The sequence below is a fragment of the Mesoplodon mirus genome (assembly GCF_964341445.2).
Source record: "Mesoplodon mirus genome assembly, chromosome: 2".
NCBI lineage: Eukaryota > Metazoa > Chordata > Mammalia > Artiodactyla > Ziphiidae > Mesoplodon > Mesoplodon mirus.
Window position 1 is genome coordinate 205,118,365 of NC_138977.1, and position 17,076 is coordinate 205,135,440.

The window sequence follows — 17,076 nt, forward strand, 5'->3', positions numbered from 1 at the left end:
CGCGAGGTCTCTGCCTTCAAGGTGGTGGGACACAGATAACAAACAAGAAAACCCACAAGATAAGCGTGCGGTTGGTGATGTGCAAGAAGCAGGGGGACCTAAAGGGGCAGCTAGACAGTGGAGGTAGGGGCAGCTTCTCTGAGGTGACAAGCAGAAATCTTAAGGAGCTAGCCATGTGGAGGAATGGGGAACAGTATTCAGGCAGAGGGAACAGCAAATGCAAAGACTGTGTGGAGAGAACGAACCTGAAGTGTTTAAGGAATGGAAGGTAATGGGCGCAGCTGAGCAGAGTGCTGGGGTGGGAATGGGGGACGGGGATGAGGGCAGAGCCTGGGGCAGGGTGGCAGGCAGGGGCCAAAGCACACACGGCTCTGCAAGCCCGGGATAAGGAGTTTTTCTGGGTGGGATGGGAAAGCTTGGAATTTAGGCAGAAAAGCACATTATTTGATCCATGTGTGGAAGAGCTCACTCTAGCTGCGGTGTGGAGAGGCTGGGGTGGGAGCAGACAGGCTGAGGAGGAAGCTGGGGTCCTCCTGAGAGACGAAGGGAGCTTCCAACAGGTGTGACGGTGGAGGTGGGAGAAGGGGATGGATCTGGAGGTCAGGTGGGCAAGTGAGAGGAAGGGAGGAGTCAGGGATGACCTCTCGATGCTGGGCTTGAGCAACAGGGTGGATGGAGCAAGAAGGAAGATGCGGGAAGCAGCAGGTTCTGTGGAGGGAAGGAGCAGAAATAAATGTGAGGCTACACTGTCTTCGGGGTCTCAAGGTCGCCAGCCCTGCCTCCTCTGTGAGGCTGTCAGCCGCCTGAGAACTTTCTTCCTGTTGACTCCACCCTCCCCAGGCCTGCCTTGTAGTCTTGGCTCTGTGCTCAACAGGAGAGCCCTCCAAGAGATCCTCCAAGGATGAGCAGGGGCCTCGGGGACTAAAATGTGACAAGAAGTGACCAGGGAACAAGCATTCATGTTCTCCATGCAAACATCCCTGACTGGAGCGACCTTGGGAAGCTTCATGTGCTTCATCACAGAGCAGAGTGAAGCCCAAAATATGAACTCAAACCCTCACTTTGCCACAGACTCCGGGCAGCCACCCTCAGAGACACAGCTTCTCATTTGTGAAATGCGAATCCCACCAGCCACCATGCAACATGGCTCTGGGCAGCAAATAAAGAAATATATGTAAAGTTGCCAGCACATAGTAGATGCTCACTAAATAATAACAGTAGCTAGCACTTTGGGAGAACTGTCCAGGTTGTAGGCAGTGGTCTAAGCACACTTACATATAGAAGTTTATGTAATTTCATTATAACCATATGAGGTATGTATTAGTCAGGGTTCTCCAGAGAAACAGAACAGAATATTGCGAGAGAGAGAGGGAGAGAGAGAGGAACTGGCTCACGTGACTGGGGGGGCTTGGTGAGCCCACAGTCTGACGGTATAGGCTGACAGGCTGGAGACGCAAGGAAGAGTTGTGGTTCAAGTCCAAAGGTGCTGGCAGAATTCCTTCTTGCTTGGGGGAGGTCAGTCTTTCTCTTAAGGTCTTCAACTGATCGGATGAGGCCAACCCACATTAGGGAGGGTAATCTGCTTTACTCAAAGTCCACTGATTTAAAAGTTAATCTCATTAAAAAAAAAACATCTTCACAGAAACATCCAGAAAAATGCTTGACAAAATATCTGGGCACAGCCAAGTCGACACATAAAATTAACCTTACCAGATGGGTAAGAATATTATCCCCAAGTTACAGAAGGGAGGACAGGCACAGAGAGGATAGGAAGTCTGCCCAAGGTCTGAAAAGCCAGACTCTGAACTCCTGCAGTCTGGCTCCAGAGCTGGCACTTTTAACCATGACACTAAGTGGCCATTATCATAAGCACGCCAGCGTAAATTAAATTTTTCCATCCATCCCTTTCCTGGCTGGAGATTGGAAGGCAGAGAAACCGGGGAAGCTTTCCCTGGGTGGGGCCCTGTCTTGCTTAGGAAGCAGCACAGAACCTGAGCCTTAGAGATTGAGGGTGGGGCAGCTGGGAGGTTATGAGGCCCAGCCCTTGACTTTACAGTTGGAAACTGAGGCCTAGAGTAGAGAAGGGACTCACCCAGGGTCTCAGGGCTTCAGACAGTAATGCTGATGACAATAAACTGACACTTCTACAGCAGTTATTGGGTCCTAGGGACTTTTCCATATTAACTTATTGAATCTTCTACATGTGAGGTAGAGACCATCATTATCTGTGTTTTTTTAGGAAGAGAAAACCGAGGCAGAGAGGTTATGAAAATTGCCTGAGGTCACACAGAGCCAGAATCTGAACCCAGGGTTTCCCTGGTGGTACAGTGGTTAAGAATCTGCCTGCCAATGCAGGGAACACGGGTTCGAGTCCTGGTCCGGGAAGATCCCACGTGCCGTGGGGCAACTAAGCCCATGCACCACAACTACTGAGACTGTGCGCCACAACTACTGAAGCCGGCGCGCCTAGAACCCATGCTCCGCAACAAGAGAAGCCACTGCAATGAGAAGGCCGCGCACCGCAACGAAGAGTAGCCCCCCTCGCTGCAACTAGAGAAAGCCTGCATGCAGCAGCGAAGACCCAACGCAGCCAAAAATAAATACATTTATAAAAAAAGAATCTGAGCCCAGGCTCAACCAGCCACTACACCTCTGAGGCCCAGGGCAAGTTTCTTGGGGAGAGGGGTTCGACAGAACGCAATCCCATGTTTGTCCCTCCTTCCAGGTTCCCCCACCTATGGCTCTGGCTGCTAGTGACAGCTGAGGAGATGCTGCAATTCCTCAAGTTCATGAGGCAGCCTCACCCCCCTGTTCATGGAGGAAATGCTATTCTGCACCAGGGGTAGGCGTACCTGAAGCACCCCTCCCCAGGTGACAGGCATGTGTGCACACGCAGTCTCATCCCACAGCTAGACACAAACACACGCCAACCCACAACTGGATACATCCCAACACACTGGCACACACACCCAAACAAGTAAACATACCCTCAAGAGCACACAACTGTGAAGCCCCACATGAACACACACAACCCCATGTACACACGTGCCCCCCCATATGTAAACCAGGACACATCTTTCCTCATCCCAGTGAATATATAAGCAAGCACTTATACACACAAAACATACGGACCCACACTCAGAAACGCACCATGCAATCACAACTATCCCAATTCACAGCTCATCACACACAGGCACACATACCTCTTCTGATCTACAGTTCAAAGCACCTGGACACAAGTATCTCCCTACAACGTGAGCCATTAATGTAAGCCACCTGTTCATACACACTTCCCACATCCCCAAGGCTAGAGCCTCAGATGGTTGCGCACCCCCATAACTCACCACCCCCATAAATACGGACAACACACAAGCCCACACAGATCGCTGCATTCCCTTCCCCGCCCCAACTCCCAGTACACACAGCCCTAAGTACAAGGGACCACCCTCTCCCAATTAACTGCACCCCGCCCACGTGCTGGTATTTGCCTAGTCCCTCCTCCCCCACCCAGAGAGAATCCTCTGACCCTAGCCGACTGCGCCCAGCACACAGCGTCCAGCGTCCAAGGACCTGCCCCGACGCTCCCTGTCTCCACCCCCTTCGCAAACTCGGAGTGAGCCCGGCACCTGCCGGGGCCGATGCCAGGGTGGGTCGGTGCCCTCCCATCGGGTGTCTCTGAGGGCCACCACGCAGAGCCTCCACCCCGGCAGCGTGGAGAACGCGCTCAGAGTTGGGGAAGGAGGGGAAGGTCTGCGCTGCAGCCGTTAAAAACCCAGTCTCTCCAGCACGATTCCCCTCCCTTTGGTCCTGGATCTCACCTTCCCCCGGCGAAAACCCAGCATCTCGTCTCTATTAACCCTTCCATCGCTGCCGCACCGCAGGAAGGACCGAGGGAGAAACCACAGCGGTGCCCAGGAGTTGGCCCCGCAGACTCAGGAGGAGGATCCGGCTGCACACGTCGCGGGGGCTTAGGCCCTTCACAGGCATCCCCACACTCCCCATGCACCCGCTCCCACCCCCACTGGGAGAGCCCGAGGGACGCGGTGGGGGGAGGAGGCGCGAGTACCAGAGGTCTTAGGGGGCGTGGACTGAGGAGGGGGCCAACCACAGGGAGTACCCTGGCCCACAGGACCACAGGACAGGCGGGCGAGGACAAGCCCCCAGAAAGTCCTCCGCAGGGTCGGAGCGGCGCGTGCACGAAGCGGGAGGGGAGGTTGGAGGGAAGAACGCCCGGAGGCTCCCTTACCTGATTTCCTCTTGGAACTGCCATAGTCCCTGAAAAAGAAGCAACAACAGACAGACATGGTTAGGGTCGTGCGGAGGCGCGCGGCCGCTGGGCTGCAGGGCTGCGGCTGCCGGGCACCCACGGGCCGGATGCTCATGTGATGCCGGCGGCCGGCGAGCCGCGCGCTCCGCAGCGGCACGCACTGCGCGCCGCGCCTGCCCGCGGGTCCCAGCCAGCCCGGCCTCCAGGCGCGGTCCGCCTGCCCCTCCACGCCCCTCCCCGCCGCCCGCAGCGAGCACCCCTGCCCCGCCCCGCCCCGGCCCAACTGGATGGGCTCGGTGGGCAGCTCGTGCCCTTTCCCAGGCACCTTCCCCCGTCTGTCTTCCGATGGGGAGGGTGAGGCACGTTCCCACCCGCTTCGTTAATAGGGAAACTGAGGCCCCCGGGGTGGTCGCTAGAACCCAGGCCCTGCCCCGCGCCGGGAGCCCGCTCCCCTCCCCTGAAGCGCTTCCCCTCCCAGTTGTTTACATTGCCTGCTCTTGCCCACTCAGCCTTTAAAGTCACAAATGTCACCTCCTCAACCTGTCTTCCCCGACATCCTCCCCCTGCTGGCCTCTGCGTAATGACAGATTTGTGCGACCCTTTGATTAAAGTCTGCCCCCATCCTAGACCCAAGGCTCCGTGAGGTCACACTGTGGCTTGTTTCCTCCCACTGCATCCCTTGGCCTGGCATAAGTGATGGTTAAATAGGGGCTGTAGGTTGAATGTTGACCAGAAAAGCTCAGGCTGGGAACCTGGGATTCAGGAGGGGTGAGGCACAGCATACTGCATGGACAGGAACAAAGGTTGAGCTTCTGAGTAAGTGAGCACTGGGTTCAAATCCTGTCACTGACAATAACTGTTTGGTGACCTGAGGCACTTGACAGCTTTACCTGCCCTGAGCTGCCCCAGCCTGGAGCCTTCCCTGCTCTGCAGCAAGGATTTAACCCAGACTCAGCAGCAGGCTACTTCCCAAATCCTGCCCCCACTGCCCTCCTGCCCTTGCCCCTGCCTTTGGCCCCTCCCAGCACCCCTTCATCCACTAATCCTCAGGGGAGCCTCTACGACGCTGGAGGTCTGTTAAGTGCTCAGGTGGGGCTGGCTGGTGATCAATGTGGAGACTAGAGGAAATGCCTCCCGTTTCCCCGGGATCAAAGAAAATATGCCAACTGGCCAGCTAGGTCTGCCAGCTGGAAAGAGGGGGTCTCTTGGAGGAAAGGGCAGCAGGTTCACAGGGAAGGGAGTCATCCTCATGGACACTCACTGAGATTCTGATCCTATGGATCTGGGGGGTGGCCTGGGCTTTGGGGGCATTTGTTAAGCTCCAAGGTGATCTGCCTCCACAGCCAAGGATGAGGGGATCCCCCTCTCCGAGGCTTCTATGTTTCCCAAAGTTTGGACTCAAAACCAGTGAGTCGGGGCTTCCCTGGTGGCGCAGTGGTTGGGAGTCTGCCTGCCAATGCAGGGGACACGGGTTCAAGCCCTGGTCTGGGAGGCTCCCGCGTGCCGTGGAACGGCTGGGCCCGTGAGCCAAAATTACTGAGCCTGCGCATCTGCAGCCTGTGCTCCGCAACAAAAGAGGCCGCGATAGTGAGAGGCCTGCGCACTGCGATGAAGAGTGGCCCCCGCTTGCCACAACTAGAGAAAGCCCTCGCACAGAAACGAAGACCCAACACAGCCATAAATAAATAAATACATTTAAGTCCATCATCGTCTTATCTAAAAAAAAAAAAAAAAAAAGAAACCAGTGAGTCGGAATGCTGGGGCTGAGGCCCGGAACGTGCATTTCTGATACCTTCCCCTTACCAGCCCTCCTGTTTGAGACCCTACTTGGTATTTCAAGCCTCTTTCAATCCTCACATCCACACTATGGAGGTCCTATCATCCCCGTTTTATGGATGAGGAAACAGAGGTTCAGCCACTGCCCAAGGTCACCCAAGCTGGGCAAGGGCTGTGGTTTATAAGCCCACCTGAATGATACTGTAACAAGGATGGGGGGAAAGGGGAACCTGTTGAATCTGTTGCCTCCAAAAGGCAGGTGGGAGAGTTCCCATCTGCCCCCATCCTCGACCTGGCAGTCCAGGAAAGCCTGAGCCAGGGTCACTTCCCTGGGGCAGAAGGGAGATGGGGAGAGACCGTCCGGAGTGCCTGGCTGTGCCGGCTGAAGCTCTACTGTGGGGAGAATTCCCAGTGAGGAGGAGGAGAACATTGTATGGAGGCTACGTCCTGCCTAGCAGACTTGCATCTCCCAAGGAGAGAATTTGTTTCTCAGGCTTTTTTGCAGAGTGGGGCCTGGGGAAGGGCAGAGAGTGGAGGGCAAGGGGGAACTGCCCTCCCCTGCTCCACCATTTTCCTTCTGGTCTTGCAGGAGAAGCCTCTGGGCCGGGGACCACAATGGCTCACTGGCCCAACCCCTGGCTGCCAGCAGTCCAGACGGGGGGTGGCTTCCTTGCAGTGATGGCCATCTTCTCCCCCTGTTTGTACAGCTGCAGCTGCCCAGGATTCTCTTTGAGCTTGTCAACAGCCCCAGAGGGGAGATGGGCAGGTCATTACCGTGTGACAGGGAAGCCCGCTGAGGCTCAGGAGTAGGCGAGGGACATAGTTCACAGGGGCCGAGGGCCCGCTCTGTGCCAGGCCCCGTCAGCGACTCTCGACCTGGTCATTCAACAGGATCACCTGGAGAGCCAGTTACAAATTCAGACGTGGGGGCCCATCGCGACCTGACCTAACACAGTGTCTGCATCTACCCGCTGGGGGTCCCGAGGCTGGGCCAGTGTCGGCTGAGAACCTGGGGCCCAGCAGAGTCTCTGCCCAGTCACTACAACCCTGACAGGTAGGCAGGAGTTGTACCAAGGGCCATTGCACTCACTGTACCATAATCTCCAGCAGGACCCCAGCCACGCCTAAGAAACATTTACGCTCAGTAAGCACAATGAACTTGAGCTTCCAGACAAATCTCCTGGCCGGCCTCTTCCTCAACCAGAGCGCGAGCCCTTCCCACCAAGGACTTCTGGATCCTGTGGTCTCCCTTGTTTTGCAGGTGAGGACAGCAAAGCTTAGAGAAGCTAGACAACCTGTTCAAGGTCACACAGTGAGTAGGTGAGGCTGCGATTGGGTGGCTGAGGACCCAGGCCTTGCTCTGGGGTTCAAGACCAAACCCCAAATGCTGCCACCCAGTGGGTGCAGGGGAGGGAGGGCAACGCAAGGCCCGGGGGGCCTGAGAAGCACATGGGTTAAGGGAGTGGAGGCTGAGGCCCTGGCAGGGGGGGTGCCAGGCTGGGACTGGATGGTCGGAATGGCAGGCATAGGAATCCTTCACACAGCATCTGGCCTCCAGCCCGAGCAGGCGCGGCCCTAATAGGAAACCTCTTGTAGGTTTCCATTGGGCACCTTTCAGCAAAGCCATTGCGTATTTTTAGCCGCTGAATATGAGAAGCAGCTTAGGTATCCAGTGGCTGGGACTCCCCCATCCCTCACATACCAGGGCATGGTGAGGGCGAAAGGCAGGGCTCTCCCTTCTGGCATGTCCACCTCCCGCTGCCCTGCAATCAGTCCTGGCCTGGGCAGGACAGCAGGCCCTCTGTCAGAGTCCAGTTCCTGAACCACCCAAGACCCCCTTCCCACCTCCGCTCCTTGCTCAGTTCTTGCCTGGAGGTGGTGCTGACAGCCCCTATACTGCTGGTGATTCTACTCCTGGTAGGTCACGGTGTAGTCTGCTTCCGACTTGCTGCTGAATCACTATCTCCCGGGGAGTCACAGGAAGGAGAAAGGGAGGGGAGGCGAGGGCTAGCGTCTCCCTCTAGTGCTACCAGAAGCTAATGTAATTAGAAAGGCCTCCCAGGCTGTCCTGACACAGCTCCATCAGGCCACTCAGCCTTCTCTGCAACTGGTCCGGGGGTGACCAAGACCACAGTGACCAACCATCCTGGGCAAACTGGGACATGGGACTTTCAGGGCTCAAACTGGGAAGGTCACAGACAAACCAGGATAGTTGGTCATCAGATGGTCCACAGGTCAGGCCTGCCTGGGGGAAAGGGACGGGGTTCCTCCAACCCAGCATCACACCCTTCCCCCATTTAAACAGGGACTCCTGAGGCCTCCCCCTCCCCCACGTGATATAAACAGTTCATCTCTTGGCCCTTCCTCTTAGGATGATGCTGCCTGCAGGGTGAGGACAGGTGCTGGAAGCAGACAGCCTCCAGTTCAACTCTCTGCTACTTGCTAGCTGGGTGGTCATCCTGAGCTACTCCCTTTACCTCTCAAGCCTCTATTTCTCTGTCTGTAGAAAGAGGATAATAACTCTACCAACCCATTAGGATTTGGGGAAGATGAAACATACAGCACTCATAAAGGGGGTTCACATAGTGCCCAGCACAGAAAATGCTATAGAAATTATTATTCTTTCACACCTGGACCAGACCCCATCTCTGTTATTACCCAAATGCCAATGGCCCGTTTGAACTCGGACCCTGCAGAACTCCCTAAAACCAAAGGAAGGGGCTTCTTCTTAAGGACCCCACCATGATGCTGGCAGCAGAGTGCCACACAGGGGCAAGTCCAGCCCCCCATGCAGAGTTTTGGGCTTTCAGACACCAAACCAGCATGGGTCTCTGTCTAGTGCCGTCCACCCAGGGAAAGCCTGTTTGTGCACACAATGTTAGAACAGGGCTCATCTGGAAACAATCATGTTTTCAGGGTGACACTGACCCACAGGAACTGGCAAGCTCTGGACTCATTTATTGGGATTCGTTTAACCTCCAAGGAGCGGCAAATGCTCAGAGCCCCGAACCAAGAGAGGTTCATGCTAATGGCACCCAGAAAGGTCAGCTTCCCTTTTATTTTTTTCCCTTTCTTTTCTCTTGGTGAGACATGCTGTGCTCCTTCCCCGGACATTCCAGCGAAGGGGCTGGTGCTGGAGACAGAAAAGAGGGAGAGGCTGGAGGGGGCAGGAAAGGCATTTAACAGTTCCTGTGTCTGGACCACCTGTTTTTACACATGCTTCCCCTCTCTCTGCCCTTTCTTGAACAGACATTTGCCCTTCAGTGCTCTGAAGTAGGCAGAGGTGGTGTTAATCCATTTTATGGATGAGGAGACTGAGGTCCTGAGGGCTTAAGTGGCTTGCCCAGGCTTGTGAAGCTCCACTGACATCCTGACCCAGAGGGCTCCCCACGCCGAGGTCCACCAGGGAATGGGCTGCAAGGAGAGGACGCACAGGCTGGAGAGGCAGGCTCTCACTGGGGAAAGGAGGTGGCCATCCTGCCGGTCACAGTTCCCGGAGTGAGAGGAAAGCCAGGAAGACCCCCTGAGGCAGGGGAGAGACCAGGAAAGGAAGCCCAGTCTGGCCGGGCTGCTCTGTGGAAGGAGGCTGAGTCCTCACGTGGAATTCTGAGTGCTACAGGGCCATGCCCTCTGCTGCCTGCCGTCCCTCTCCCCCGCACTGTCATTCCCATCAGTGAGTGTCCTGGCAGAAGAGGACAGGCACGCACTGCCAGCTTGATGTTCTCACCCTCCTGTCTGCTGGCTGACATTGGCTGCTTGGCCCGGGATGCCTGTCTGCAGGGCTGCGGCCGCTGGGAACCGCGGGTTGCCAGATGGCTGTGGGTGACCTTGAGAGCCAAGTGGTCTTGGGGACGTGGGCGGTACCTAAAATACGGGGGCTGGGGGCGATGGTATGCAACCTTGGCCAGGAGAGTGATGTGGAGCCCTTCACATAGTGATGCAGTGATGGTTTTGACTGCTGTTATTAACCAATAAGCACTTTCTAGCTCTTGCTGGAGGCTGCCTCGTGAGGGCCTGTGCAGGCATGGGAGAAACATGTGACATGCAGAAGGCCTGCAAGTTTGGGGTTAAATTAGGGGATGAAACTACATAGCACAGTGAGAAAGGTAACATTCTGAGATAATCTATGCTGAGAGTCACAGGAGAGGTTACACTCCAGGTGCAGAGAAGAGAGAGATTTCAGGGCTGCAGGACATGCAAGTTGGCTTCCTAGAGGAGGAAGCCTTGAGCTGAGCCTTGAAGGATCACAGAGGGGTTTGGGTCCATGGAGAGGGTAGAGAGGGGAAAGTTCTAGAAGCAGGAACAAGTAGCTCCAAAGAGGAGGAGTTGAACTACTGGGGAGCGTTGGTAAGCAGAGGGACAGGCAGGGAAAGGCCAGGCTGGGGGAGGGGAGGGGGGAAGGGGGAGGGCTTTGATGTCCTGCTGTGAAATCTGGAAGTTTTCAGAATTAGGGAGTGATGGGGTCAGAGCCTGGCTGGAGAAAGGTTTTTTTGTTAAGAGGTGAGATGGACAGCTAGGGGGGCAGGGCAGGAGAGAGGCTGTGACAACTCTGAGCCTGAAATGTCAACAGAGCCACCAGGGTTCTGGGCCTGGCTCTGCCCCTCAGCGGCCGGTGGACCTGCGCAAGTCACTTCAAACTAGTGCTTTCTGAATGCCAGGTTGTGACCCATTAGTGAGTTCTGAAATCAGCTTGGTGGGTTCCAACAAGCATTTTTAACAGGTAGAAGGAACAAAATGATCAAGTCACCCATGATTAAGTTTAAATACTGTTTTGTGAAACTTGGGTTTCTGATGTCTATCTGCTTATCTACCTGTCTGTCTGTATTGGGTTGTGATGTGAAATTTCTCACCATGGCAGCAAAAGGTTTAGAAACACCAACAAACTCTCGAGCCCTCAGTTTCCCCATCCCTATAAGGGGGCCCCTCTGAGTGTCCTCACAGGCTGTTCACTCTCTGTGAAACCAAAACAGTGAGGCAGCATGTCGCTCCAGAAGCCGAGCAGGGAGGCTCTGAGGGCAGGGGCTTCAGGTGGGCTGAGGGCGGGAGAATCTGGAGCAGTTTTCCACCCCCCTTAGCCCCTAGCTGGGTTTTTGTTCTGGCTTTTGAGAGCCTTTGCACGGAATGGTCTCAAGGGGCAGCAACCTCTAGGGAAGACAGACAGAGGGGGCATGAATCTGTTCTTTGCCCTTATTTGTGCCCTGATCTAAATTGTGGCACTGAGGGCCCTTGTGTCCAACAAGAATCCGTCCTTTCTCCGCAGGGGCTGTTTTCTCCAGGGTTCTGAGAATGGGCCCCATTGTGACCATGTGGACAGTCCAGAGAGGCCGGAATTCCTGCCCCGGGCGAAAAAGCTGAATTCCTAGGGAGGAAAGTGTTTCCTCCCGCCTCCCGTGCACCCCCGAAGCTGTGTCCCAGAGAGGCCCAAGCCACGGTGATCACAGACCCAGAAACCTCCCAGGCCTCGTGCTGGTCTCCTGAACATCCCAGAAGGTCTCTGCTGCTGCTCCGTCCACAGCAAAAGGACAAAGCTCCGTCTGTCTGTCTGTCTCCTCACCATGACTGGACTCACCACTATGGCAAAGGTCCTGAGCATGTCTCCAGCCCGGGGATGGCTCCACCGTGTCCAGGCCTCCAGCAGAGGGTTAAGAGTGTGAGCGGGGTCGAGCCTGCTTCAGCCACTTACCACTTTGTGACAGAGGCAAGTTTCTTAACCTCTCTGTACCTTCATTTGTCAAAGGGATAAAATTAGTTCCTACCTTTGCTGTTGTTGTGGGGTTTACCTGGGATAACGCGCAAAGCTCTTAGAATGGCATCGGGCACGTGGAGAGGCTCCCTGGCCAACAGCCTGGGTTCCCAAAAGGGGCTAGGTTTGGAGCGTGGACGGCAGCCAGAGTGGGGTAAGTGTTGACTGGCCCCTCACCAGCATAGTTCCATAAAACCCTTGCTCTCTTGCCTGGGGTGCCAGCTCAAGCCTGGGTTCCCACCTGTGTGCTCCAAGGCATCCCACCCAGATGTGGCTGACAAGCAGTCCAGGAAGGAGAGGGAAGGTGGGGAACCGTGGAAAGGGGAGTGACAAAGTGCCGTGATGGGGTTCCCCCGTGAAATCCCCGGAGAGAAGGGCAAGGAGGCTGTTCCAGGTTTGGAGGCCTTCCCTGTCTCTCTCCAAGTGCATTTGTCTGTCCATCCGTCCATGCATCCATGCATCCATCCGTGTCTTAACTGAGGGTCTGCTGTAGAACCAGCCTTGTGTCTGGGCAGAAGTGGTGGGAAACACAGTTCTGCTCTCACACAGCACACTGTCTAGTTGGAGACACAAGACAAACACCCAGAAGAAGAAAATATACAAGTCACCTTGTGATCAGGTGCCCCAAAGCCTGGTCAAAAGGATATGTTGTAGAGGCATTCCCCAGAAGGGGTGGTCAGAGTGGTCTGGGGCAGTTGGAGAGGGCTGCCTGGAAGTGGGGGGGGCAGTGCAGCAGACCTACCCTTGAAAGGTGGATATTTAGAAAAAGCAGAGGCAGGAAGGAGAGTTGGGATGGAAGGGATGATGTGAGCAAAGGTGCAGGGGCAGGAACGAATGAGGGATGGTGTGTGTGTGTGTGTGTGTGTGTGTGTGTGTATGACATACACCAGGGTCCTACTGCTGAGTAGACCTCCAGCTTGCTTCTTGGCTGTGGGCCTGACACTCCCCAGCCCTGGCCTAATTTTGAGCTGGGGTTGGAAAGTTGGGAGCTTGGGCCAATGGCTTCCTGCTTCCCACGGAGGCCCAGGAGCCCGTCCAAGGCCCAGCTGCGCTTGTTCCTACCTCAGCCTCTGTGGGAAAGTGTGCTCAGAGCATGGCCCCAAGCTTCTCCCAGGCGCCTAGCCCACTTGCACTGCCTGGGAGGGCCTGGGCTCTTGGAGCTTGTGTGGCCGCCTGTGACAGCGAGAGAACCGTCTCCCAGATCTTCCCAAACTCTACATCACAAATGCGTAAACACTGAGCACCCAGAAATGCCAGGCCCCTTGACACCTGCTTTATGTTGTCTCTGACGCAGGTGCCTTAGGCCCATTTTACAGATGAGGCTTAGACAGGTTAAGTAACTTGCCTGGTGCCACACAGCTAGCAATGAGAAAGCAAGGCTGCAAACTCAGGGTTATCTGCACTTATGGCCACCACACGCACCCTCCCGCCCTCTCTAGTGTCTCACAACATTCTAAGGCCTGGGGAGGGGCACCTTGTCTAGAAAGCCCACTGATTTTGACCTCCAGTGGCACTGAGTGTCCCAGTTTGGCCCCCAGCACCTTGTAGTGCCCTACCTGGAGCTGCCCAATAGAATTCTCTGTGATCATCGGCGGAAATGGCCTCTATCTGCACTGTCCAGTGTGGTGGCCACCAGCTACTGTGGCTGTCAAGCACTTAAGAGATGACTAGTGTGACCCAAGACCCTCACCAGGGATTGAACCCAGGCCCCGGCAGTGAAAGCCCAGAATCCTAACCACTAGGCCACCAGGGCACTCCCCAAGAACTAAATTTTTAATCTTAATTAAAATTGTAATGTAAATCGCCACAGTGTACTCGGCAGCGCGGCCTAGACCAATGGCCCGAATCAGGCACTGGCAGGTCGGTTTATCTGGCTCACATGGGGATGTGCGTGTAGCTGCCTGGGTTAAAATCCCAGCTCTGCCAGACAGACTTAGGGTCTCTCTGTCTTCATTTCCACTCTGCATTTCCACCCATCTAATTGGATTGCTGCAGGATAAAACAAGTTAACACGTAGTTAAGTACCTGGTGCACAGCGAGGCTCGATAAAGGTGAGCCTCTAGCCCACGCCTCCATCCCTCACTGCAGTCATGGGGCTCTGCACAGCCCCAGCAGTTAACCCTGGTGAGGGTTGGCGGGGGGGCTTCTGGAGGAGCATCTCGGGAAGGATGTGGGGAGACTGGCCTGGCTGGCCCCAGTGGGGAGGGCCAAGGCTTGGGATATCGATTAGAGATGAAGAAACCCAGGCTCAGAGGTGTAAAGCCACTTCACCAAGACCATGTGCAGGGGCGGCAGAGCTGAGCGGTTCAAGCCCCATCTAAATGGCTGTATTCCTTTCATGTGCCCCAGGAATCCTCGTGGCTGCCAGGCTTCCCGGGGGCCTTGGCCCCACTGATCCCAGGCGGAAGGAGAGACAGCCAAGCCTGGATCCCCCTCACTGCCGGACCAAGTGGCCAACAGAGTGAAGCTGCTCCATGAAGGGGCAAGTGGCTACTGCACTCCAGGCAGCAGCAGGAAATACAGGGCAGAGGGGCTCTGTGACCAGGCCAGTGTACCCAGCGAACTCGCGGTGCTCCCAGGCCAGCCTGGGCCCAGGGCAGCTGGAGGCTTCCCAAGGGTCTGCCAACTGGCTCCCTGAGCAGCACGTGAGAGACAGGGTCTAAGGGGGGTCCTCAAAGACTGAGCCACCCAGCGTGGGCTTCACGAGACGTGGGGGATGGCAGTCCTCTCTGTGCCTCAGTTTCCTTGACCGAAATAATCAGGGCATTAGACTGGGCCCCATGTGACTTTTGCAAAGAGGCTTCCAGCTCCAGGCCCCAGGTAGGCCTGCGTCCTACTTGCTGCAGGAGGGGCAGCCTGGGAGCCCTGGGTAACAGCTTCCTGCCCCAGCCCTCCTCTAAGCAGCCTTCCTGCCAGCACTGGACCTGCCCTCTCTCCTCTGGGGCAGCCTGGCTCCAACTACAGTGAAGTCACTGTTTACCAGGACACCCATTACCGATCCCAGCGGGCCAGCCCTGGGCCACTGCCTTCAGGCTCTGCCGTGTAATGACATCACCAAGAAGTTCCCAGAGGCCCTGGAGCAGGCGTGAGCCCCTGGACCCCAGAGCACGGTGGGAACTGGGGGCGGGGTCACGGAGGGAGTGGGCCAGGCCACCACACCCTGACTGTGCCCTCCTGTTCCAAAGCGGGGGGACTGAGGCATGGTACTATTACTGCCTACTGCTATTGTTATTATCACTAATATCAGAACGGACAAGAACGGTGTCTTTGTTCAAGCATTCACATTATGCTGGGGACCAAACTAAGCCCTTGACACGTATCAGCTCATCTTATCCTCATAACATTCCTATGTAGTAAGTTCTCTTAGTTTCCCCAGTTTACAGAAGAGCAATAGAGGATCAGAGAGGGCATGTCACTTGCCCAAAGAAACACAGCATGTGAGCCCAAACTGCCTTAGTCTAGCGCTCAAATCATTTACCATCTTGTGGCTGATAAGGACACCTGTAAAGTTCAGACAGTTAAGCTAAATTAGGAGTCGGTGGGAAAGAGGAAGATAAAACAAAGGCAAAGACTCAGGGCCAGAAATACCCAAAGGACACTGAGTTCTAGACACTTCCTTTTCACAGCACCAGCTCTGGTGTGAGCACAGCTGAGGGAAAGAGGAAGCCTGGCTGGGACACGTGGCAAGTGTCCACGACCACCTGTGCTTAGAGGCACTGTGGCTTCTGGTTCGAACGGCCCCTCGTCCAGAGCGTCGAGGCCGCTGTGTCTCCTGGCTGCTTCTCGGAGGCTCTGCAGCTGAAGTGACCCTTCATGGGTCTGCAGCCCGAGGACGGCCAGGCTTTGTCCGGGGCAGGTTTACAGTCTCCAGAGAGGCTGTCTCTCCCAGGGGAGTTTTCATGAATTCTGGGGACAGTGACGCTGGGTTGATGCTGTCCTGGGCTCTGCTTCCCTCTGACTCTCTCTCCTTCCCTTCCTTCAGCTCCTAGCCCAGTGCTGACCCCCAACACCCGCAAACCGGGCCTGCCACAGCACCCTGTCTTTTCCTTCGTAGCTCTTACTATTGCGTCTTTGCTGCTTCCTCCTCTCCACTGTAGGCTCCGTGAGGCAGGAACTGTGATGTCTCCCCAGGCCTCGCATAGGGCTGGGCACCACTGGTGTTTGCTGAGCGAGTGCACGAAAGCCCTGACTCCTGGCAACCAGGCTCAGGGCTGCCAGGTGGTCCCAAGGGGCTGGCCAGAACGGCGGTATTATCCTGAGCTGTCCCCCAGGCAGCCCTCCCCTCCTTTCCCCGCCAGTAAAGCCCAGTGGAAATGCCACTTCCTCCAGGAGGTCTTCCCTGATAATTATAGATGGGTCAGCAAGTGCAGGTGCTAATTTGTGTAAAATATGAGAAGGCTCAAGCAGTCTCGATGGGCAGAGTCCACTCTCATGACTCGGTGCATTCCCTGTCCATTTGTGAGGATGGCCTGGGTCTCCTGTGCGCCATCCTCTGTCTGGTACATCACCCTGGCAAGTGTGTCTCTCTGCTCCCCCAGCTGGACCACAGTGCCTTACTGCCTCCTTTGCCCGTGTCCCCTGTGGGCCCAAGTCTGAGAACAAGGGCACGTGTGTGCTCAGGAGGTGTTGACTATGTGCCGGGCACAGCGAGATGTGGCTTCGTATATATTACTGAAATTCTCTTGACCACTCCAAAAAGAAGGTGCTATCATTATCCCCATTTTTCAGATGGGGAAATCGAGGCACAAAATGCTTAAGTTGCTAGCCCAGTGGCAGAGCTCAGATTTAAAGTGGGTGTCAGCTGACTCCTAAGCCTGTGCTGAGAACCGTCACCATCTTTTCAGGCTCTTGGCCTTCTAGCCTTCTCATGCCCCACCCCCCAAAACCCCCGCCCCTGCCCTGATGCCCCTTCTGGGAAGCCTCCGTCTGTCCAGGCCTCTCCCTCCCTACCTGTCTCTGAACCCTCCCTAAGCATCCAAGTCCAGGTGGAGGCCTGGCTCCCCCAGGCTGCCTTCCCTGCCCACCTCTGGCCCCCAGGGGTCTGGCTCCCTCTCCAAGGCCCCCCCGCCCTCCTGGTCTGAGCATCTCCACTGGGCCTGCTTGACCATCTCATACTCCATGACTGACCCTGGTGCACTGGCCGGGCCCGCCCTCGCCTGAAGAGGACCTCAGGGGACTGGCCCCTCCACGCAGGCCCTCCTTAGAGCTTTAGCCAGAGCGGCCCTCAGGCCTTGAACAGACTCGACCACAGTTGTCTCCATTCTGCTTACAGAAACTCAGTGTTTAGGGA

General features: G+C 55.9%; 1 protein-coding gene across 3 annotated transcripts in view; it reads right to left on the reverse strand.

The window, feature by feature from the left end:
• The window catches only part of SH3PXD2A (SH3 and PX domains 2A), a 246,787-nt gene that overhangs the window by 83,022 nt on the left and 146,689 nt on the right, over positions 1-17,076 (reverse strand). For 2 of the 3 annotated variants that reach the window (XM_082601531.1, XM_082601527.1), the window contains exon 6: positions 4,247-4,275. The exons of the other annotated variant lie outside the window; for it this stretch is intronic. In XM_082601531.1, the coding sequence (XP_082457657.1) occupies positions 4,247-4,275 (29 nt within the window). The remainder of the gene's footprint in view (positions 1-4,246; positions 4,276-17,076) is intronic. 3 annotated transcript variants of the gene reach the window in all.